Genomic DNA, 24,660 nt, shown 5'->3' on the forward strand with positions numbered 1-24,660 from the left:
AATATAAATCTGAACTGAAAGAGTCTATATAGTATAAATCCCTCTATTTGTTGATATCTTAAGTTAAAACTAGTCTATATAGTATAAATCCCTCTATTTGTTAATATCTTAAGTTAAAACTAGTCTATATAGCATAAACCTCTCTATTTGTTAATATCTTAAGTTAAAATTAACATTTGAAAATTTTATTTGCTGCCTCTAAGGTAGACTTTCTGAAACTGATCTAGTTATTTCTTTTTTCCCAGTATAGTGCAATGAGAGCTCATTGTATTCAGGGTTTAAGAACATTTAAAATGGGGCCGGGTGCAGTGGCTCATGCTTATAATCCTAATGCTTGGGAGGCTGAGGCGGGTGGATTGCTTGCCCCCAGGAGTTCGAGACCAGCCTGAGCAACATGACAAAACCCCATCTTTACAAAAAATTAGCTGGGCATGGTAACATGCGCCTATAGTCCCAGCAATCAGGAGGCTGAGGTGGGAGGATCACTTGAGCCCAGGAGGTCAAGACTGCAGTGAGCCATGATCACACCACTGCACTACAGTCTGGGCAACAGAGTGAAACTCTGTCTCCTTAAAAAAAAAAAATAATAATAATAATAAATAAAGAGATAGAGAAAAAGAAAATTTAAAATGGTTCTTGCAGCATTCACAATATACAAAAATCTGCCATAAAAGCCAGATCTCTCTCATTGTAAATTTTTGGTTATGTATTTTGCACAAGTTGTTCATTTCCTCAGATAAAAGTTAACTTCCAGGGAATATGAGGGATAAGAGGAATGAAAGCTTTGGGTTCGGTTGAACTTTCTGAATGCATCACATTAACCATGTAAAATTCACCACTTCTCAGTTTGCCACAGAAATAATAATAACATATAATAATAATAAATAGTTGCTGTGGGAAATAATAATGATCATTGTAATAAATTACATTTTTGAACAGTCATTTATTTGCCAGGTGTTGTGCTGAATCTTGTGCATAGATGATCTCTTTTAATTCTCTCATTAGCCAAGTGAAGTATAGGTACTATAATTACCCCCATTTACAGATAAGTCTTAATGAATTATCAATAACTGCATTAAAAGTAATTAATAAGCACACTTACAGCTTGCTTGAGATTACACAGCTGGTAAATAGAAGAGCTACTGTTCAAACCCAGGGATTGTCTACAGCTCCTGAACTCCTCCTGATCACTATGCGGTGCTGTGTCCTGGCCCCAATATTAGTTGAGTCAGAGGACGGAAGTTTTTAGTCCCATGGAAACTTTGAACAGGATGAAGGATTATATTTAGGAAGGAGGATAGTAGTGGAGAAAGTATGAGCAAACATCCTTTCTTTCATACCATAGACGGTTACCATTTACTATGTATGCACCTCCTGTGTGCCAGCAACTGAGTCCAGCTGTCCAAGGACAAAGCCCATGCTTTTTCCAGTACTCCACACTGCTCTTGTATAGGCTTTTCCATAGGCTAATTTCTACAGGAGGATCTATTTTCTAGATGTTTAAAGCAGTTTCACACTGTGGTCTGGTAATGGACAAAGGTGCTTTTTCATAGATAGGAAGATGTCATTCCCACAGTGCTTGCCAGTTGGACCTTGAGAGGAACTCTGAGGTGGGGAAACACACCCTTTGGCCTTCCTCTATCTGTCCCCATTCACATGATCTGAAGATTTCTGTCAATGGGTAGATTTAAGTATCTGTGAGTAAGATGGCCAACAAAGCTGGCTTATAGTCCTAAGGGACTTGAAACACAGATGGTTCTCTATACATCCGGCCTGTTGGTAAGTCACAGTATTTAATAGAATTTAATAAGATGTAGTTAGGAAATAAGATTTTTCTTTTTCCTTATAACACCTTCTCTAAAGCCTGAGTTGTTGACTTTTCAGTAAGCCTTTAGTCTTGCTACAGATGACTATTCTGTTCTTGTGACAAGGTGTCACCATCACAATTTAACAATTCTATAGCCCGGTTTTCCCACTGGAGTCTGAAGTGCAGATGTTAATTCTTCGTAGAACCCTAAATGCAAAGCACAATAACACACAACACACAGCTTTCATTATGAAAATATTAGTAATCTCTGGTTATATATACCATGCATGTCACATTTTCTAAAACTGACATTCCTCAATATTGCAAGAAATTAACCAGCATAAACTTGTCTATATCTATAAAATTTGCTGTCTTACATTTCTTTCCCTTGTTCTAACTCCCCCTTTGAGTGGATCCAAATGAAGATTATCCTCAATTTATTACATCTCTCTTTATACTTTTATTTTCCATTCTTGTGCCCATTATTGATAATCCTGCAAAGCTCTTTTAGACCTACTCTCATTTCCCAAGGCCACCCTCTACCTGCCCTAATCCTTCAGTAACTGAAAGGAAATGAAGTTTGTAATAGTTGTAAAATCTTGGGAAGCAAGTAGTTGATCTTTATCGCAGTCATACAGTTCATTTGCATAGATTATATATACTTGTCTTGGTAGAACTACATATACTGTCTAGAGGAGAGAATTCATGCATACTTCTTTAGAAGAATTGTGCGCCAGCTTAGGCAATACAGAAGAAATAGTCCTTCCCTAAATATGGGCAGAGAGGAGTATCAGCAAGGTAATCTCCAAATACTCAGCCTAACAGGAAAATGAAAGCTAACAAAGTGTGTGTAACAGCAACAACGAAGAATTAACATAAAGCATTTTATCGTTAACGGTTATAGAAAACTTATCCCAGAACAGAATAAACCTGTAACAAAGGTATAATTAACAATGAAAAATAAACATAGCTCTCTCCAAAAGGGTCCCTACAGCAGTCTTTATTTCTCCCTTCCCTCTTTCGTGAAGATGAGGGATGGTATCTTTCTGGTTCCAGTTTTTTAAGTAAAGAACTCTTGGGCCGCACTTTGAATCTCTTTCAAGAACTGGAGCTTGTGGTTTTGGTTTTAATGATAAAGAAGTAAATGAAATAGAAGCATAAGCAAAATGTACTGAAGAGTCTGTCTTTCTAGTAGTCTGTGACTCTGTTTTTACTGAAAATAAATATTTAAAACTCACTGGGCCAAGTCTGCTGATGGGGAGGTAAAAACAAAATTGCTTTATGAAAGAATGTAAGTACCTTAGGATCACTAAACCCCTGGGCTTGGAGGGGCTTCAGATAAATGAGCATAAGCATACCTTGGCTAACTAAAAATCTAAACAGTAGAAAGCCTGCCCTGCAGCAGCCAGCAAACCGTCACTGGTAAGAAATCTTATGTATTACTGGTGTCCTAGTTAATTGAGGTAATTTAGGTGGAATTGATATTGTCTTTGAGAGACATTAGGTAGTTAAGGACTTAAAATATCACCTTCACTGCCATTAGTCTACATACTGTTGGGCCATGAAGTAGTATTTTGGCTTGGAATCCTCTAGATTACCCAACTCTATTGCATTATAATGGCACCATCAGCCTTACTGGGCAATTTGATTTTTAGGGTAAGGGATGCAGTTAGTAAAGTTCTACCATACAATGTAGGAAGGATCACTGTGGGGCCATTTAGAGAGGAAAAAAGATATCTATACTTTATAAAGATTAAATTTTTAAAACTGCCATTGCAATTAGCAAAAGTACAGAAGTAATAATGTTTAAAATTGTAAAATAAATAGAAATATGCGGATTATAAAGTAAAATAATACAGTAAAAGATTTCGTATAACCATATAGAAAAAAATAGAAGTAATTAATCCCTGCTTTTAAAAATACATAAAAGAAAGAGATAAAGTAGTAATTTTTTTTAATAAAAAGCTAAAAGCTACAAATCCAGCTTTTAAAAGCAAACTTAAAGGATACAGTGATCCCCTCAACTGTTGTGGGAACATAGTCCTGGTGTTAACACCTTCAGATGGGGGCATACAAGGCTCCCCAGGGCCAGTGCAACAACGAATGACCTACAGGAATTTGGCTGATGGTCTGAATCTCCCCAGTTTGAGAGTCACGGAGATGAGGGTAGGGTTGGGTGGGAGGTGGGGTTCCCTATGAATTCTGGGCTCATGTAGAAATATTATCAAGCTAGCGGATCCCCTGGGTTTACTGAGTATTTGCATGTTTATATTTCCAGACAATCTAGTACCCTCAAGACAATTATCACCTGTCCCTCCCCTCGCACATAGGCACATCAGTTTTGATCATTAATTCTACTACTTTATTTAAAAACAAACACAAATAAACTTTGTCTTATTGTTTTGTAACAAATGTTCTATTAGTCATACATGCAATATTGACATCTTATATTTTGGGGTGTATGGTATGGTAGCCTATTTCTATATAGTCCTTTCCATGTTTGTATCTTTAAATCTACTCCTGAGTGTGAAATTACTTTAAGTGTATTTTGTTTCAGAGACAGGGTCTCACTCTGTTGCCCAGGCTGGAGTGCAGTGGTGCAACCATGGCTCATTGCAGTCTTATACTCCTGGCCTCAAGTGATCCTCCTGCCTCAGCCTCCTGAGTAGCTGGGACTACAGGTACATGCCACCATGCCCAGCTAATTGGACTTTTTTTAGAGATGGAGTCTTGCTATGTTGCCCAGGCTGGTCTCAAACTCCTGACCTGAAGCAGTCCTCCTGCTTTGGCCTCCCCAAATGCTGGGATTACAGACATGAGCCTCTGTGCCCAGCTTAAATGCATTTTATAGTCAAATCCTACGGAATTATTCATTATTTACAATGTTGTCTTCCTGCCTCCTGTCTTCATTATCATGAGATACTAATGGCATTTTTTAAGGAAGACTCTAAACTTTTGCAGTACCTATTATCAAATAGGATCATATATCTTATTTGAATTTTGGACAGAATTTTTTTTTCTTAAAATTCTGACCTCCACACTTCTTTTCTCTTAAGTTAATTTTTGTTTCTAAAAGTATATCTTTGGATTTCCTGCCTTTAAAAGCTTAGAGGACAGTAGACAGTGTTTGGGAGTGGATGAGGAAGTTGAATATAACCTGGGGAATATATAAGTTACTCCTGCAGCTTTCTCACCCACTACCTCCATCCTCTCCCCAGGGGCTTTTCCACACAGACACACACACACCCACACCCACACCCACACACACACAAGCACGTGCACAGAGTGAGAATCAATGTTACTGATGGGGGTACTCCACATTCTTCCTATATTCTAGTCTTGGGTGAAACAAGGACTGAAAATATTATAAATTCCAAAGTAAGTACACCACCTCTCAGATCTTTAAGAAGGTGTTACTCAAATAAATGTTGTCATATCAGATTGCCAACATTTGTTTTCACTCTTCATACTCTAGGCAGTTGAATGCAAAATCGATTAGTTGGGAGCTCGTGCTTGATTGCTATATATATGTAACTTCTATAAGTGTACATAAAGTAAATGTTAACAGAACCTGTATTTTGCCTGTGTCAACTTCCTTTTCTGGAGACTTCTGGTTTTCTCATAGTACCTCCCACCTTCTAATACACTGTATAACTTACTTACAGTGTTTGTCGTCTCTTATTTTTCCCCATCCTGAGGCATGGCCACTCCACTTGGCACCATGGAGTTCATTGCTAATAATAATAGGACCAGTTTGAGTGCAGGAGAAAAGTTGGAAGCCAAACAGAAGTGGCTGGAGTGGTGAATGGGACACGAGGAAGTAGATATGGTACAGTACTCATTGGTGAATTTTGTCTGTGAAGGAGAGAAAAAAGGTGATAACTAGCAGAAAATGTAGATTTGAGGTAGGGGTGTGTGTGTGTGTGTGTTTAAGGATGGCACGTCTGTAAACATTTATATTCTACAAAGGATAGTCTTCTTGAGAGAGGGGTTGACAGTGCAGCACAAGAAATTTTTAAGAAATCATTGGGAATAATTGGCCTTTAATAAGAAGGGGGACAATTTCTCAGTTAAAGGGGAGAGAGGATAACAAACTGGCAGTTGGAGGGAGGTTTCCTGAGTTGGTGGTGGAGAGAGAAAGGAGTCCTCATCTAGTAGTATTTAGGTTTTCAATGAAGCGTGAGATAAAGTAAAATGATATTAAGGCAGAGAAAGAAACCAGTTTGGGGAGAGAGATAGCAGTAGTGAATTTCTGTTTTGGAGTTTGGGAAAGCAAGTTTATTAGGGAATATAGTGCAGTTGCCAGGAGTTGGACATTTGAGGTTTGAAATCACATATTTTAAAGTAAATTGAGTCTGTCTGTTGAGTGATTTTCTCCAGTTGTTTTTATCCACAGCTGCTCAGGTCCAGAGTAGGCAAGTAATTGAGCTGATCCAGGCCTGGGATTTGCAAGGGGTGAGAGAGAAGCAAGGGAGATGAGGTTATTTGTAATGATTCTAATGATAGACGATGGACTCAAATTTGGACAGATTCATCAAGAAATATTTTAAAACCTTAATTATGCAAATATACTTCCATATCAAGAGCTTAGCTTAAAATGAGACTATCTCTGTTTAAATCCCATTTCTATTACTTACTATAGGACCTCAGACAAGCTATCTAAGCACTCTCTGCCCTAGTTTTTTCCATCTGTAAGATGGAGACAATATTGTCACCCAAGTCATAGAATTGTAATCCAAATTGAATTTACCCATAGAAAAAGTTTATCCAAAAGAGTTTACTTGGTACAAATCGAGCACTCAAATAGCATGTTATTACTGTGATTAATATACATCCTGACCTAGTATATTTTACTTTGCACAGCAAAGAAGAAATATTTTTCTTTCTTTGATTGTCTTATCTCAGAGCAATATACATAGTTCTTGTCCCCACATTTGTATTTTTACTTATCTTTAGTTTTGTTCTGTTATATGCCTTTATAATTATAATTGGAATGGAATGATATATAGCAAACCTCACAAAATCCAGTTATAAGTATAAAATTGGATAGCTAGTAACAAATAAGTATATTTGGGTAAGTGTTAGTTTTTGGACAAACAAGTTGCCTTCTGATCATCCTTTAAGGTTTCATGGAAAAATATGAGACCACTCTAATGAGGACAAATGGGTTTAAGAAGTATCTTCCGCAGAGCAGTCATTTGCCCAGAAATCAATATTTTACCAGCCTATCAAAAGTGCATGTCCTTTGCTGTTGGTTCATTGTGTTACATGTTAGGCAGTATTACAGCACAACTTTTTTTGTTTTATTTGTTGGTACTGCAGTCTTATATTATTTGTGTTTTACTTTCTGTGGCTTATCAGTGTTATATTGTTATAAATAATGATAGGTGGAAGGATATACTACTTCTTAACCTTATTGGCTTAATATTTTAATAATGTCCATAAAATGCAGAGATTATATGTTATCCCAGCTGGGGCTCTTCAGAGTAAGGGGGCACTTTTAATAATTATACCAGGATGCTGATGTGTAATTCCTGTATACAGTCTAGTATAAAGCAGGATTTATACTGCTTGAAGGATAGTTTTCAAAATAGGCAAAAATCTTAGCTCTTATACAAATACAAAAAGAGCATGTTTCATTTAACTCATAATAAGGGAACCAGTAAGAAGTTATAATAGGTTCCAAAGAGAATACTAAATGTCACATATTTATAGTGAGATTAGGGATGCTAAAATGAATTTACCTCTGGATGCAAAGCTGACAAACTGGTCAATATCCACAGGACAATAATCAATTTCATTCCACTGGGCACAATTTGCATTTATATGGACAGAAATCATTTGCATTACTATCTGTTTTCTTCAGTTTGCAGAGTTTAAAATAGCTCAGAGATAATTTAAGCTTTGCAGGATACCCACTCATTTTTTGCCCACAACAAAGACCTTCACAATTTTTCCCTGCACAGGCAAAACTGGATGGCTGGCCAGCCTAGTTACATGTCACATGTTCTCACTATTGTTTGCTTCATATGATTTTGTACTTAACTGTTAATTGCTACTTTGTTTTTTGTGTTTTTTTTTTTTTTTATTTTATTCTTGGATAGATTCCCATGGCTGTTGCCTTTTAAAGAGAGGATTTTTAGTAATAAAATCATAATTTTATTTTAGAGCTTATCAAGCTGCACAATATGAAGTCCCACTCCCTGTTCATATTTGAGATTAATTAGAACCCAAGCTGTTGTTATTTTGGGGGAAAATGCTACTTTTATTCTGTTTTGGTTGCCTACTCTGGGAGAACTTCAGGCATTTTGGCAAGAGGAGCTGAGCTATCTGCAGCTGTTCAAATACTTTAAGCCTTTGGGTTCATTGTGGATTTAGCTTTAACCCTCTCCCCCGACTTAAAAAAAAAACAGCAGCCAACTGCATTGCCTGTTTTTTTTATTTCTGTTGTTTGGTAAGCAGCAGTTATACTTTTGTAACCAGAGGCTGTATTTATTTTCTGTGTTGGCAGTTCTGCCTAATGAATCAACTGGTATTGAATTCACAAAGGGAGATGCCCGTTCCCTCCCTCCATCTGTTTGCCAAATGTGTGTGTTCCGTCAGCTCTCAGTAGTGGTTTCACTAAAAAGAGCCATTAGCAAGAGGTGTTCACCTTGAATTCTCAGTCCTCCGCCTGACTGAGAAATAGTGGTATTTTCCTCTTGTGATTCCGTAGGGGTTGTGTGAGGTGAAGACCCACACCTGTAATTCCAGAGAAAGGATATTTGTTGTTTAAGTATAACGTTTGGCTCTACATTACCGATGGCTTTAGTTTGGTTCTTGAGCCTTGGTTTGCTCCATCATGATGGGATGTCTGTCTCTGGACAGTACTGTTGTCGTGGGGATTGAAATTCCCTGAAAGAGAAGACAAGAGATCAATGAACCCTAGTAGGTTCTCTCAGACTGGGAGCCCATGATGCCTTACTGGAATTGCATTACCTCCTCAGCAAATCCTTCCATATTTGTTGGTGATAGGGAGGAAATTCTTTTTGAGACTCTGCATTTCTGTAAAGCTCTGAGCCTAATGATGAATAGTAAGAATTTAGGTCAAACAACTTCAGTACCCGGCTCCATGGTCTTTTGAGCAATTTGTAGTATCACTACCATCAAACCAAAAGGGTGGAATGGTTTTGTTGGTGTTCAGTAGTGGACCATGAAATAGAAGTATTTGTCTCTGCATTGGAGTCAAGAATCTGGGTAGAGGAGCCCGACAACTTTCCATCTCTTTCCAAGACAGATCTTCACATTGTAGTTACATTATTTTGTTTGAGATCTTGGAATTTCCAGGATACATACCCAATTGCTAATATTTCCGGGATACGTACCCAACTGCAAATACACACTTTAAATATTTTTCAAAGGTAAGTATGAGTTATTTGGGGTTTTTGTTACCTGTGTATATATAACAGTGATGATGTTCTTTTCCCAGTGACATGCCCCAGTTTTTGATATATTACATAGGCTTGAAAAATAATTTCTCTTGAATTTGATTTTATGAATGTTGTAATATCACTCTCTTAGGTACTATGCTGGTTCATTTAGTTTACTAAATAGTTTTATAAGAACTAGGTGTCATTTAAGAAGTCTTTGGAGCACTATTAAATGTTATGAATCTACCCTGACCTAGATAAGGGGCAGTTAACTCTTTTTAAATGTAAGGCCACTGACCCACCAAAGTCATGAACTGTTTACCTAAGAAACTTAATTGAAGCATTCCATTTATGTTTTAACCTCAATTTATTACCCCAAAACTTCCATCTAATGTATGAATTAGTTTTGAAATTTACAGAAAAAGAGAAAGTATAAAACTTGCTTTTAAAGTGAAGAACATGAGGAAAACAATTTAATACATATAGAAAATAATAATACTGGTTAATGAGAGGAAGCTGAGAAGAGGAACACAGAGTCTAAGTGGCAAGAGACACTTGCCTGAGGGGAGTGGGGAATCCAGATACACATGAAGAGAAGAAAGGGTAGATTTGCACTGAGGAAAGTTCGACTCTAGGTAGAAGAGGAGGGAGGCTCTGTAGATTGTGGGATGATGTTATTCAGAGTTAAACTTGTTTCTGCAATCTTTGGAAATATGATGAGACTTTTAAGGTGTAGTGACTCCCACAGCACTACTTCTGCTGTTGGAGGATTCGTTCTGAATGATAATCTACATCTGTTTAACAGATATGGGTTTATTCTGGGGCCTGCATTGATCTGGCCACATCAAGCCAGGACCAAAGGGTTCATGACAGTCACATTTTATATCTAGGTTTTAATTTGTAGTTTCAGTTCTGTTTGAAATAGGCAAAGCAAAGATTTCATTTGTCTTTTTACAATGTAGTTGCTCAAATGAAATTTATTATTAAAAAATTTTTATTAAAAACTTTTGTATAGAGATGAGGTCTCGCTATGTTGCCAAGCTGGTCTCAAACTCCTGGGCTCCCACCTCAGGCTCCCAAAGTGTTGGGATTATAGATGTGAGGCACCATACCTGGCTAAAATTTATTATTAATATTTTTTATTTTTTTGAGACAGTGTCTCACTCTGTCACCCAGGCTAGAGTGCAGTGAAACGATCTCGGCTCACTGCAACCTCCACCTCCCAGCTTCAAGCAATTCTCATGCCTCACCCTCCTCAGTAGCTAGGACTACAGGCACCCACCACCATACCTGGCTAATTTTTGTATTTTTAGTAGAGATGGGATTTCATCATATTGGCCAGGCTTGTCTCAATCTCCTGACCTCAAGTGATCCACCTGCCTCGGCCTCCCAAAGTGCTGGGATTACAGGGAGAGCCACTGCCCCTGGCCAATGTTTCAAATATTAAGTAACAATTGGGCATTGGGTTTCTGAATGGTTGATAATGAGGATAATTTTGCATGTATTTTTTAAAATTTGAAAAAAATCATTTCTACTTGGGTATTTCCTTTTTGGCCTGTATGAAGTTTTTTGATTTTTTGTTTATTTTTAAAATTTTACCTTTTTTTTCCAGCCATCAAACACAGACCACCTGTTGGGACCATCCTAAAATGACCGAACTCTTTCAATCCCTTGGTAAGTGTTATTAATAGTAATAAATTAACCTAAACAACTGAGAACCGGTTTTTTTTTTTTAAGGTGGATTCTCCCTGTTGCCCAGGCTGGAGTGCAGTGGCGTGATCTCGGCTCACTGCAACCTCTGCCTCCCGGATTCAAGCAATTCTCCTGCCTTAGGCTCCTGAGTAGCTGGGACTACAGGCGCCCGCCGCCACTCCCAGCTAATTTTTCGTATTTTAATAGAGACAGGGTTTTACCGTGTTGCCCAGGCTGGTCTCGAACTCCTGAGCTCAGGCAATCCACCTGCCTTGGCCTCCCAAAGTGCTCCCGTGAGCCACTGTGCCCGGCCGAGAACTGTATATTGTTAAATAGGAGCTAATCACCAGCCTTTCTTACATGGCATATTAATGTTAAAAGAATCATGTCATTGACATTTAAAAGTAGTTAAATTTCTAAGGGCAATGCAGTAAACAGGTATTGCCTTTCTTAGGAGAATTGTGTGGTTTGAAATCATGTGAGCCAAAAAGAGTTGATTTACAGGGAGGAATGTAATTGTAGTTTTTACCTCCTTCGTATTGAGTCATCTTAACCTTCAGCTTTGCACTGAAAATATATATATAGATATACAATTACAATATAGCCAACTTTAATCCACTGCCTTAAATTTGCTTTTGGCTCAGTTTTTATTTAGTACGTGCCATCAAATTAGCTCACCTAGTTTAAATTTGTCTAAATTGTTAAAAGCTAAATTCATTTTTATATAAAAATGCAAGAAAACACAGATGAGAATTCCGGTTTTGTTTTAATTTCTAGTGCAATGTGGCTTTCAACTTATTGTTTAACCTACTTCCTCTGGTTGGTCCAGCGGTTTTTTTAAGTTTTCTCTTTGGGTAGCTAAGGAGATGCTGGAGGGAAAAACAGCACCCGAAGCCTCCCTCTCCCATTTCAATAAAAAGGATGCCCCCTTTTTAAAATCTCTTTAAATGTTGGGCTTCTGTGTGAGTTTTTTTTTTTGGTGGGTGAAGAGGCCTGCAAAAGTTGGACAAACAAAAGACTTAGAACTGGTTTGCTTAGTTTGTAAAATGAGGGGGCAAATTTTGATGATATCTGAGTTTTCTTTTAACTCTGCTAATCTCCGATACTCTGTCTTTAGGGGACAAAGAAAGAAATTACAATATCTATTGTTTCCAAAGAGTTGAGTATTGGTTGTAGGATCATTTTAACCAGATCTGCAAAAGGGTAGGAAAACCAAATCAATCAGGATGGGAGGAGCATAGAAATAAGATGAGCTCCATGAATAGTGAGCTGGACAGTGTGGTTGGAAGAAAATGAAGTGTCCTTGGGGGAGATGCCCCTGGAGGAAAATCTCCTTTATTGGGAAAAAAAGGAAGGGCCCTCTGCCTACTGTGCAGTGCATTTAATAAGCCATGTGACAGCTGTGCTTTCTCTTCATCACCTTCCTCTTTTTCCTACCAAAGGGCTGAAAGGGGTGGTACCTTTTCTCACCCATCATAAGGGTCATGGTGACCCTCCTATAACAAAAGACAGGTCAACCAGAAAAGCACAAGAAATTTACTTAATCAAAGTTTTACCTGACATGAGAACCTTCAGAAGACTCAAAGAAAACAGGGAAAAGTGTCTGTTTTTACACTTAGATTGAGTGAGGAATGGATGACTGCATTGAATTGTGATTGGATGAAAGGGTATAATTTAATGATAATAGACTGAGAAGGGAATTCCAGCAAGGCCTATCTATTCACATTCTTCTTGGCTTCTCCCTGCAGCGTATTCCTTTCCTCTAGGGACAGGATACCTGTCACAGGAGAATCTTTAGGAGAGAAGGGAGAAGGTCACAGTGAACTTGCTAGATTTTATGGCTTGCTTTGGGGAAGAGAAGTTCTAGTTTTCATGACCCACCTTGGGGAAGGGGAATTCTGGTTTCTATTTATCACTTTGGAAGGAGAAAGAGGGTCAGGAGACAAGAGACCCAGAGGTCAGAGAGACCTTACTACTGAGACCTTCCAGTCTCCTTCATTTCAAAGTACTCAACCCACCATGTTCTGAGCCCTGACACCTGTTGAAAATACTTTCTTAGAATTTTCTCTGTAATATTGCTTTGAGATGTATCTCAACATGGTGCTAATGATCATATAATTTTTTTCTTAAATACGTGTTGGGGAATTTGGGAGAAGACTTTTTATTTCAGGCAAACATAATATTTTTTCATCATCCAAAGTAACCAAATACATTCTGGGCATTCAGTATATATTCAATAATAAGCCTATCTTTGAATTGTTCCTTTTTCTATTTCAGCTGACCTGAATAATGTACGTTTTTCTGCCTACCGTACAGCAATCAAAATCCGAAGACTACAAAAAGCACTATGTTGTGAGTTATTCTACCAAAGTTAATCAATCTGTTACTTGAATTGCATTTTTTTTCCCAAGAGGAAGATAAATGAAGAGGATGGAGTGTTTGCCAAGTTAATCTGGTTTTCAGTGTACCTCACTCAAGGAGTTGGTTTTGTTTCTATAAATGTTTTATTACTTGCCCCATCAGTGTGCAGTACTGAACACATGCCATTCTTACTTGGAGAACAAAATTAACCAAAACACAGGAGTAATGTGAAAAGCTTTTTCAAAAATTGTGCTGCCACCCAATTTAAAAGGATTAAATCAAAGAAAGTATTAAGTCATGTGTTTTCAGTACCTTTTGCCCATTTGGCAGTGTAGAGTTCCAGTTTGTCTCAATACAACTGTATATAAAGAAACACTAAAAAATCACATTCCTGATCTAAATTTGAACTGGCACCTTAACAAGTGAGATAAAAGGCTCTATTTTCTTTTAAATATATCTTGAGACATTTAGTATTATCAATGCATTTTTCCTGTGGAGGATGTGTTCAGAGTGGAATTCTGTGGCAGTCCTTTCATCAAAAGGATATTTCCCCCCCGCAAAATAACCTAAAATTAAGTAGCAGTGTGAATACTTAGCATATAGATTTATGCTATCTGGATTCTATTTGTGGTTGTAGTTCTAATGATTGAGTCTACCCTAGGCCTTGTCAGATAGTTGATGTGGAAAGTGATATTTACCTGTTCTTTTAAGATAGGGTAAATTGAAAAGTTTCAAGTATTCTTCTTTGCTACCTTTTGTTAACTGTTAATATACGTCTAGGCAGTTCAGTGATGCTTTGAAAATTATGCTTTGAAAAATGATATGTTAGGGTTGAAAAATCTGCTCCTTGAAAGTCAATAGAAGTTAGCAATAAATTTTAAGCTGGCTGCATGAAGAATTGAGGAAAGAGAGGTATAATGTCATTGAGAAAAAATAGCAATGCAAAGCTTGAAAATAGGAAAAGCTTAAGGTATGTATGGAAGAGAAGTCTAAAGGGCTGAAAGACACCTCCAGATGAGGCAATGCAAGGAAGAATGAGATGTCCTTGACTCTTGCATAATCCACAGAGCCTCAAAGATAATTAGCAGGTGGTAGTAGTTGTAGCAAGTGTTGCAGAATTACCGGGACAAAGAAAAGAAAGCCACCACGCTCTGGCTACTGATCAGTATGTTGAGCGAAAAGAGAATAGGAAGTAAATTATGAACACACAAAAGGGATCTTTGGTCTGTGCAGGAGTCCATGGTGACAGCAGTTTTGAAAGAGGCTCAGCTGCACATCCAGGATCCAGTTGATGGGTCTGGAAGTTCTTCTCAGGCCTGATGGGCTATAAAATGAGGACAAATGACTCAGCCACAAAATTTCCATTGACAGAAGACTGCTTTTTGTCATTATGAACATGGTCCCAGTTTTCAACAACACTTATGGGTGGATAAGCATATTAACACATTTGGTGTTTTCTTCTCTTGGTTCTTTGGATTCCTGAAGAAAAAAAACCCCCTCCTCAGCTCTTCCCCTCAAACCTGAGAGGAACAGAAGGGATGCTTCTCCAACTTCTAAACTAAACGAGATTGGTAATGACAATTAAACAACTAAATGGCAGTTAGAAAAGGGCTAGATTGTATTGGATTTCAAGTATATGAGGTGCTTTTTTCAGAGACAACTGACCTTCACTTTTCCCACAGCCTTCTCCCACTGCCCTCCAGCCAAGGCCTCTGGGCCGCTCCTGGAGCTCATCAGTTTATTATTAATCTGCTTCTTCCTCTCCCTTCCTTTCCGTTTACTAGAAATACCCTGACCCTTTCTCTGCACTGGCTTGTAACCCTTTTTTCCTCCCAAATACTGTTAAAGATTTACCTCTTTTGGAAACATTTACAAGCTAATCCTACCCGTCTCCACGTTTTTTCCCAGTAGTTTATGATTGCCTGTAATAGCAGGTTCTCTCACCTTAGTGACAAGTGCTTGCCTTTGTGTGCTCGAATAATGTTTGGTGGATTGCCCCGTCTCCACTGTGAACTACTTTAGGTCATGGCTGTCTCTCATTATGTGCAAATCCCCACCCAGCATAAGGCAGAGTGCAGTGTCATTGTTCATTCATTTGTTGGGCTCCAAGATTGTTCAGGAGATAAAACAGTATAAAGAGACTTGATTCTCACACTGAAGGAACTCATATTTCAAGAACGTTGCACATGGACCCAATGCCCTGCTTACAAAAGATTCCTGCTGCCCTCAGAATGGAATGGTCTTTGCCTGGCTCACCTCTCTGTCCACCTCCTTCCCTCTGCTCCACCGGGGCATCACCATTTCATCATCCACTTAGTGATAGAAATGGCAAACTCTGTATTCCATTCCTCCTGCCTAAAAAGCACTTGTCTTAGCTCTTTGTATAGGTTGGTGCAAAAATAATTGCAGTTTTTGCCATTAAAGGTAAGTTAGGGTATTTCATTAAAAGTAATGGCGAAAACCTCAATTACTTTTGCACCAACTTAATCCTTCTGTTCTTCCCTTGGCTGGGACACTCATTCCTGTAGGTCTCAATGTTGTCGATCACCTCTCTTTTAATGAGGTTTTCTATGGCTCCTCATAGAACTGTTCTTTTCCTTACATGACACTTCTGGTGTTTGGTTTAGGCACTAAGGCAAAGTGTCAATGGTAATTTTTAATATTCTGTTTATTAGTTATTGTTTGCTTCTCCATCATGGGAGGGATGAGTCTGTGTTCGTCTCTACTTAGGACCTCATACAATTTCTGGCACAGAGCAGGGGTTGCTTAGGACACATTGAGTGAATAATTTGAGTTTGAAGGTTATATAGCAGTACTCCAGAAGATGTGTCCAAGGAGATTTATAGCAGCACTTTTCATAGTAAAACTTATTCAATTTGGCATATTTATAAATATAATACAGCAACAAAAATCAATGAGCTAGTAATCAGCATCAACATGATTTAATCTTAGAACTATAAAATTAAATGAAAAAATTAAATGGCAGAAAAAAAATGTGTACCACTCTGTTCCATTTATATGTAGTTCAAACCCATGCAAAACTAATGCTATATACACTTTTAAAAACTGAAAGTGAAATACAAAGGTTAATGGTTACCCCATAATTGTAAGAGGATGTAATTAGGCAGGATTCAAGGAGCTTCCAAGATAGTGGTAACATTCTGTTTTTTTCAGCTGTGTGATGGACTAATGGGTGTTTGTTCTATTATTTTCTTTTAGACCACACATATGTATTTTCTGTTTTCCTTTGTATTTTGATTTTGAAACTTTATGTGATAGGTAATAGCAGAAAAGCAAAAGGGAAGTATGTTCCGAGGAGGGAGAGAGTCCTCTCATTATGAAGAAGAAGGCAGGCTTCCTTGATTAGTGGGCATATGAGTCAGGCTATAAAAGGCACCTGGGATTTAGGCATGGGGCAGTTAATTGGGGATAAGAAGGGAAGGAGTTATCTGTGTGAGAATTAAGGTGTAGATGGTGTTCAGGGAACATCAAGTTATAGAGTCTGAATGGAATAGCTTAGCTATTTTGTCCAATATCCAGAAATTTCCTTAAAGTTAGTTTAGGTCAATTTGAAGGTCATATTTTTCCTGAAATTCCTTTCGGTTTTTTTCCTCAAGTTCTTATTGTGTTGTATTTCATGTTTGGATATTTTTCGTTATAGAATGGGGAGCCATGAGGCATTTTCTGTATTGTGGGAGTTTAGATATAGGGCCAGAGGTGGAAGTATGCTTTAGGGAATATCTAAGAAAGACCAAAGGGCAGAGAACAGAGAATGGGTAAATAGTTCAGGTGGAGGATGATCAAAGCTGAGCTGGCTGGGAGTTGTAGGAGGGGAGATGAGGGTCTGGATTTTTAAGGCTGCCTGAGGAAGAACTGATGACTGGGGGTATTGGGTAGTTGGTAAATTGTGGCAGGTAGAAGAAGGAAGGATGTTAGGATATTTCACGGTTTGCAGACTGGATTTCATCATGACAAGAAGGCCAGGCCTTTATGGGCAGAGGTTCCTGAAAGAGAATTATATAGCTCTTGTAGGGATCAGAGCAATGGGACATGGGTCAAGTGTTGAGGCAGGAGATCAGCAGGAGAAAAGAGAATCTGGAGCCATCCAAAGAGAAGCAATAATAGAAGTAAGGGGAGTGAGTGAGGGCCTCGGGCTCACAGAGTGAAAGGCCAGATGTGAAACCTTGAGCTCTGCCTATATTTCTGGGGAAGAGAAGATAGGGGAAATGCTAATAATAATAATAATAATAATAAAATAAAAAAATAAAGAATGGCCACATAGCTTGACACCTGGAGAAGTGTCACTGAAGCTCAAGATTGGATGCTTAACAGTGTTCATTGTTTTGCAGAACAGGAGAATGATGATGCATTTCTAGTCCATCCCCTGTGCCTTGTATGTGGGATTAAAGAAAAAGTCAGAAAGTTGGATAGAAAATGATTCTGCTGTTTGTTTCATTTGCCACATGACTGAGCTGTCATTTGTCTCCCTTTGAAATGAGAAAATCTTAATCATAATTTTCTGTGATTTAAATGTAGTCAGTTCTTTAAAGGTACCTAAATGTGACACACTTCAGGAAGATTTACGCTTGACTTAGGCACTAAGACAAAGTGTCAGAGTAAATCACTAAAAATTGAAGACATGATAGTCTGTGGGATGTGGCAAATTAGTGTCACAGCTACAGAGTGTATAACCAGGGAGACTTCGAAAAGAAATGCAAGGACAGCCTGATGCAGGAAATGGGCTTTTTGGAATTTGGTCTGTTGTCACCTGATGCCATGTGGGGATCCAATAGCAGTGCTGTGTTACTGGCATAATTAATGTTGGAGTTCAGAAAACTTACAGCCTTTTGGCCATATTTGAGTATGTTCCTTGGTGTCTGTGGGGAGCTGTAGTTCCCTAGCTACTGCCCTTTATTAAACTCTTTCCTTTGTCAGGCACTTTGCTTCTGCCCTCTAGAGGTTTACAATTGAAAACTGTGTACAGTTGACCCTTGACACCCAAAACTTAACATGTTAACAGTCAATTAACACATATTCGATATGCTATGTATTATATACTCTTATTCTACAACAAAGTAAGCTAGAGAAAAGAAAATATTAAGAAAATAGTAAAAGACAAAATATATTTAATATTCACTAATTGGAAGTGATCATCATAAAGGGTCTTCATCCTCGTCGACTTCATGTTGATTAAACTGAGGGGGAGGAAGAAGAGGAGCAGTTGGTGTTGCTGTCTCAGGGGTAACAGAGGCAGAAAGGGTAGAGGAGAAAAGAGAGGCAGGCACATTCAGTGCTTAACTTTAATTGAAAAATCTCCACGTGTAGGTGGACCCTCACAGTTCAAACTGGCGCTGTTCAAGCGTCAACTGTACAGGGCAAAGAAATGAGGTAAGAATTACAGTGAAAATTCCAGATGGTTCTTAGTTTTTTTCTGACACCTTCTCTAACTCATATGAAGCTTATTTGACTGATTTTTGTTATTAGCTTAAGTTTACCAATGATACATTTGACATCTGAAGGAAATGGATTGGTTCATTATCCAGACTTGTATGTTTTATGTTTATCTCTTTAAAAAAAAAAAAAAAATTCTTCCCTGTTGAGTTGTTTTTGAAATCATTTTACTCTGTATGGGTTTAAAGCAGTTCTTTTAATTTGTAGATAACTTAAAAAATAAATTCTGTGTTACTCAGACAGCTAGCATGGACACATTTCATATATGTCTTTAAAAATTCAAAATTATTAGTTATTCAGTGGTTACAAATGGATAAATACAAAGGAAGCTATTTGTTCATTTTAGTTAACTGTCAAAATATGTCATATTTTTTGAGAGAACAGTTTTTGCATCAGGCGAAGAGAAAGAAGTTGGTTTTATATGTATATAACATTTTTTCTCTTTGCCTCTTATTTTTCATGCTAAAAGTTAAATATATAACATATATATATATATAACCAACTATTTTCTCTTTGCCTCTTTTTTTAATGCCAAAAAGTTAAAAAATAAGAAAAAATAAGATTAGAGTTCTTCTAGTCTAATTTTTTTATGCTAAAAGGTTAAATACAGAGACAGAGAAAGAATTTTATAAAAACTGATGTCTACGAGCAGACCTTAAATTAATGTGGGCTCTAATTTTCCTTACCCAGATGTTTAGATTTAGAAGAGTCATCTCCACACTCAATAAATGTATAGATAGATACATGGTAGTTTGATAATCTGCTTTGTCTCTTTGTTTTCAGTTAGTGAATGAAAGACTTAAAATTGATTAAATTAAAAAAATTTGTCGTTTTTATCTAAACTCCTTCGGGCCTTTGCGGGCCTCCCCTTGGGCAGTGTGTGCCTGGACCATGCATTTCTCCTGCCTGTTTCACTGTCGGCAAACACCACTCGTGTGTAAGTCACGCATCACCCACACTGCAGTCCACCATTCCTTAGAGCCTCTGGGCTTGAGTGAATTCTTGCCTTTTCTCAAGCACTTCTCTAAACCTGGAATTCTTTCCTCACTTCATGTGGATCTCTTGTATTTTATCCATTTTTCAAAGCCCATTTCAAATTGCACCTCTCCAGGGAGCCTTTTCCAGTTGTCCTTCCTCTCCTAGAAGTAGTAGCTCTAGCAGAAATTTGCGTATTCCTCTCATAGGGCATGTTTACTCCTCCTTTTAGTAAAGCCATCAGTATGTCTTTGAGAGCAGGGGCTCTGCCTTCGCCTCCTGTGCACACCCTCCTGGCTCTAGCCCCAGCCATGCCTACCATAGATGTTGTACACATGAAGAATAAGGATGGGAACAAATTTGTGAAGACCAATGGTTGTGGGGACTGTCTAGTACTTCTTCTTAGCTACAGGTCACCTCTGTGTCTAGAGTACTGACTGCTCTAGTACTTCTTCTTAGCTACAGGTCACCTCTGTGTCAGAGCATCATCGGAAGTAAACCAGGTTAGGGCCAGTTTGTGACAATCTTATAGATCGGGCTTGATTCAGCAGGCAGTGGAGAGCTGTTATTTTTCTATAAAACCTGTTTTTTAATATGGAGCATCTTCAGTAAATTTTGTATGTAAGGATGTACATGATAAAAGACTGTTTAAGAACAATTAGTTTGGCTGTGATACAAAGAATGAAGAGAGCAGTGCACAGGCTGCTTGCAGGAGTTAAGATGAGGAGAGCAGTGTAATATTTGAGATGCGTTGCCATTTGGAGTAGATTGAGAGATTTATGCCTTGCTACATTTAAAAGCAAAAAGAGCCTGGCAAAGGGAAAGCCAGAAAAAGAAAGTAGGAATAATTAATATTCCAAAGAGCAAAAAATGAGATAAGATTGGGAAGCAACAGAGTTCAGATTCAAAAGTATGAAAGTGTGGTAAAATGTAAGAATAGAAATGTGTTTATTTCTTTAAAAGCTGAAATTTAGCTAAAAAGGATAGATTCTTAAATTGAAGAATCAAGCTAAATACTTGAGACTAGAAATGCCTTTGTTGTGATGTTGTTATGTAATGTAATGTAATGACTGTAAACATTCCTTCTTCTCTCCTGGTTAGTGGATCTCTTAGAGTTGAGTACAACAAATGAAATTTTCAAACAGCACAAGTTGAACCAAAATGACCAGCTCCTCAGTGTTCCAGATGTCATCAACTGTCTGACAACAACTTATGATGGACTTGAGCAAATGCATAAGGACCTGGTCAACGTTCCACTCTGTGTTGATATGTGTCTCAATTGGTTGCTCAATGTCTATGACACGTAAGTTTATATTTTTTCTCATTAAAATACGATCACTGAATGAAATATGTTAATAGAAAATGTCTGATTTTTAAGTGAATTTTTTAATAAGTGCTTTCAAATTACTTTCCCAGTGGAAATATTTATGTGTGTTGTTGAAACTGAATGATTTTACAAATCATTGAGCTTCTTAACAAACAATAGAACAGAAAAGAATGTACATCTTTCATTTTAAAATTTTGCTTCAATTTACAAAGACTGTCAAATTTATAGTATTCTTTGCCAAAATGCTAGGGGAAACAATATAGCTAAGTCCTACTTTCTTCTTGTTTCATAATGTCTCACAGTATTTCTTTTTTCAAAATAAAAAATCTTCTATTTATTGTTATGAATTACAGTAATTTATTAGCTCATAATAATCTGCTCTACAATCTTTGTAATCCAACTGAAGAGTGATTTGAATGGCCATGAACGAGGTAGTCTTTTAATATTTGCTTTATTTGCATAGTGGTTATGTGTGTGTGTATGTATATATATATAATATATATATGGTGTTTTAAATAATTTATGCTATAGGACACTTTAATATCTGTCATTTAATTAGGTACTCACTGTTCATAAAGCACACTCTCAACTCCCAGCATAACTCATTTGCCATTAATTTGGCCCTTTTGAATACGACAGTACATTTGTGAAATAGTCAGTTCTAGAAAGACCTGCTGTGGGCTGACATTTCTGAAACATTAGGAATTACTCATCGTTCTGGTGGGAGGTTAAAGTATGCAAAGATGAAATAAGAAAACTAGAACTGGGCCGGGCACGGTGGCTCACGCCTGTAATCCCAGCACTTTGGGTGGCTGAGGTGGGTGGATCACCTGAGGTTAGGAGTTCGAGACCAGCCTGACCAATGTGGTGAAAACCTGTCTCTACTAAAAATACAAAAATTAGCCAGGCATCGTGGCAGGTGCCTGTAATCTCAGCTACTTGGGAGGCTGAGGCAGGAGAATCTCTTGAACTCAGGAGGCAAAGGTTGCAGTGAGCTGAGATCATGCCAGTCCACTCCAGTCTGGGTGACAGAGCAAGACTCTATCTCAAAAAAAAAAAAAAAAGAAAAGAAAACTAGAACTGTTGTTTTGCCTCTCATGCCCAAAAAGTTATTATCTATTAATTAGCTACATGAAAACTTGTATTTACCAACCTTTGATTTAGAGATAAATAAGATAGATGATCATTCATAAATGCACACATTCAGGAGCTGATTGGTTCTGTATAGGAAGTAAATAATGATGACAATAGCTTTAGCAATGAGCTGACTAAAAATCTGGATTTTTTTTCTATTCCTTTTAGTTTACATGTAATAACTGTACATATTTATGAGGTACACAGTGATATTTCAATACATGTATACAGTTTGTAAAGATCAAATCAGGGAAGTTAAAATATCCATCACCTGAAATATTTATTACTTCTTTATGTTGGAAACATTCAGAATCCTCTGTTCTATCTTTTGAACCTGTGAAATAAATTATTGTTTACTATATTCACCCTACAGTGCTATAGAACACTAGAACTTATTCCCCCTACCTATATGTACTTTTGTACCAATTAATGAAACTTTCCCTATCCTCCTCTCTCGATTTTTTTTAATTAGAAAAGTATTTTATCTTTTAGTGTTCACAAATATCATAACAAAGTCTTTCTAAATAATCAGCCACTGTGTGCTTGAGGGCTCTTAAGAAACCTGCTGAAGCATGAGTCTCAGTTACCATAATGAATACGGGATTTGTGATATCTCTGTCTGATATTTTTTAATACATTTCATTTTAATGCACATTTTAAGTTCTCCTAGGGTAAAATATTACCATTAGCCTTAATCCACCATTAAGTTGCTCTTCAATAATTTGAATCCTCAGAAGATACTTTTTCATAGTAAATTCACCAAAATAGTTGGTCAAAGGTGTTTTAACTACAAAACCTGTAACCTAACTTTTACATCCCAGGAAAATTGCTAAATTCATAGAATACTGAGGAACTCCATTCAGTCCTATAGAATATGGTAGAGGTATACATCTTGAACTACATTTTAAGGAAGAACTGGAGAAGAGGTTCAGTTGCCTTCTATTGTCCATGGCTCTGACACACTGTTTTGGTTTTCTGGGGCTGCCATAACAAAGAATGATAGACTGAATGGCTTCAACAAGAGAAATTTATTTCCTAACAGTTCTAGACACTAAGAGTGTGAGATGAAGGTGTCGGCTGGGTTGAGTCTTTATGGAAGCCACTCTTTCTGGTCTGCAGATGGTCGTCTTCTCCCTGTGTCTTCACATGGTTTTTCCTTGTCTGATGTGTGCTCATCTCCTCTTCCTCTAAGGACACCAGTCATATCAGATTACAACCCACTCTAATGAACTCATTTTAACTTAATTACATCTTTAAAGACCCTATCTCCAAATACAGTCCCATTCTGAGGTACTAGGAATTAGGACCTTAACCTGTAAATTTTAGGGGACACAGTTCAGTGCATAATGCACACATATGCTCTTTTCACTGGACAGCCCAAAGGGAATAGTGCCACTTGGTTGGGAGGAAGCAGTGTGTGAAATGGCGTGATTCATATTCTAGGGAGTTAAATGTTGGCACAGTTCCACTTGCCTCCATCAAATGGGAATATGTGGGAAATGCTACAATTTGCCACTGTTTCTCATTTAGAAAGACAGTATCTTGAAATTTCTCATTTTTCATTTTAAAGGAAAAAAATCTTTCAGGACTAATCTCCCTTCTATGAAAAAGAAAGATGGCAAAGACCATGCTGGATCAGAATGGTGCCCATGCAGTGTAGCTTTCTATCTTGGAGAGGAGTATTGGGGATTAATCTATGGAAAAAACAGTTACTCTTGTGACAGTAATGTCAGACGGCCAGAGCTGGTTGCCCAGGTTTCTCTAACAACCATGATTTATTTATTAATCTAAATAATAGTTATTAACTCTTTTCAACCAATAATTTTCTTTGAGAATCAGATAGAAATTACTATCTACCCTCCAATTAGGACATTACAGACTCATACATCTGTGAATCTGAGGAATGGTACCTTGTTCTAACACTTCTATTCATTCAGCCATCCTGACATTCACTCACTAATCATATATCCGTGACTGCCTTCCTTCCTGGCATGTGATACAGCCAGAACTGGTGTTTTCAGCTTCAGCCAGCTCTTGATAATGAGTGATGCACACACAGATCACAGAATTCTCAAAGTAGAAGGATTTGGGGATCTTTAATCCTGCCCTTTTCTCTTTACTAATTGAAAACCTTGCCCGTTGAGACAGGAGAATTTATCTACCTATTGCATATTAGTCATAATTAAAGAACTAGTGTTCAGTCTTTTGATAATCATTTGATTATTCTTACTATATTTCTATATCTAGGAAACATAGCACTTTATTTTAAGTGAACAGTTTTTTTCCAATTTTAACATGTACCCACCTCCTGATATTCCGAACTTTGTAAAAAAATTTATTTTCATCTGTCATGGATGACAAGCATTCAAATTTTTGGTTCTGGTTGCTGTGTGAGTTGGCAGCTACTTAACATTGGCATCTTAATTTTTCATCTGAAAAATTGAAATAAAAATATCCACTCTGCTTACTACACAAAAGGTGATTATGAAGGGCAAATGAACTAA

General features: G+C 37.5%; 1 protein-coding gene across 3 annotated transcripts in view; it reads left to right on the forward strand.

The window, feature by feature from the left end:
- Nucleotides 1-24,660, forward strand: part of UTRN (utrophin) — a 568,097-nt gene that overhangs the window by 476,205 nt on the left and 67,232 nt on the right. For all 3 annotated transcript variants that reach the window (XM_014345496.4, XM_063605516.1, XM_008963924.6), the window contains 3 exons: nt 10,829-10,890; nt 13,186-13,260; nt 20,797-20,998. In XM_014345496.4, the coding sequence (XP_014200982.4) occupies nt 10,829-10,890; nt 13,186-13,260; nt 20,797-20,998 (339 nt within the window). The remainder of the gene's footprint in view (nt 1-10,828; nt 10,891-13,185; nt 13,261-20,796; nt 20,999-24,660) is intronic.

This window comes from Pan paniscus, chromosome 5 (assembly GCF_029289425.2).
Source record: "Pan paniscus chromosome 5, NHGRI_mPanPan1-v2.0_pri, whole genome shotgun sequence".
In the NCBI taxonomy this organism is placed as follows: domain Eukaryota; kingdom Metazoa; phylum Chordata; class Mammalia; order Primates; family Hominidae; genus Pan; species Pan paniscus.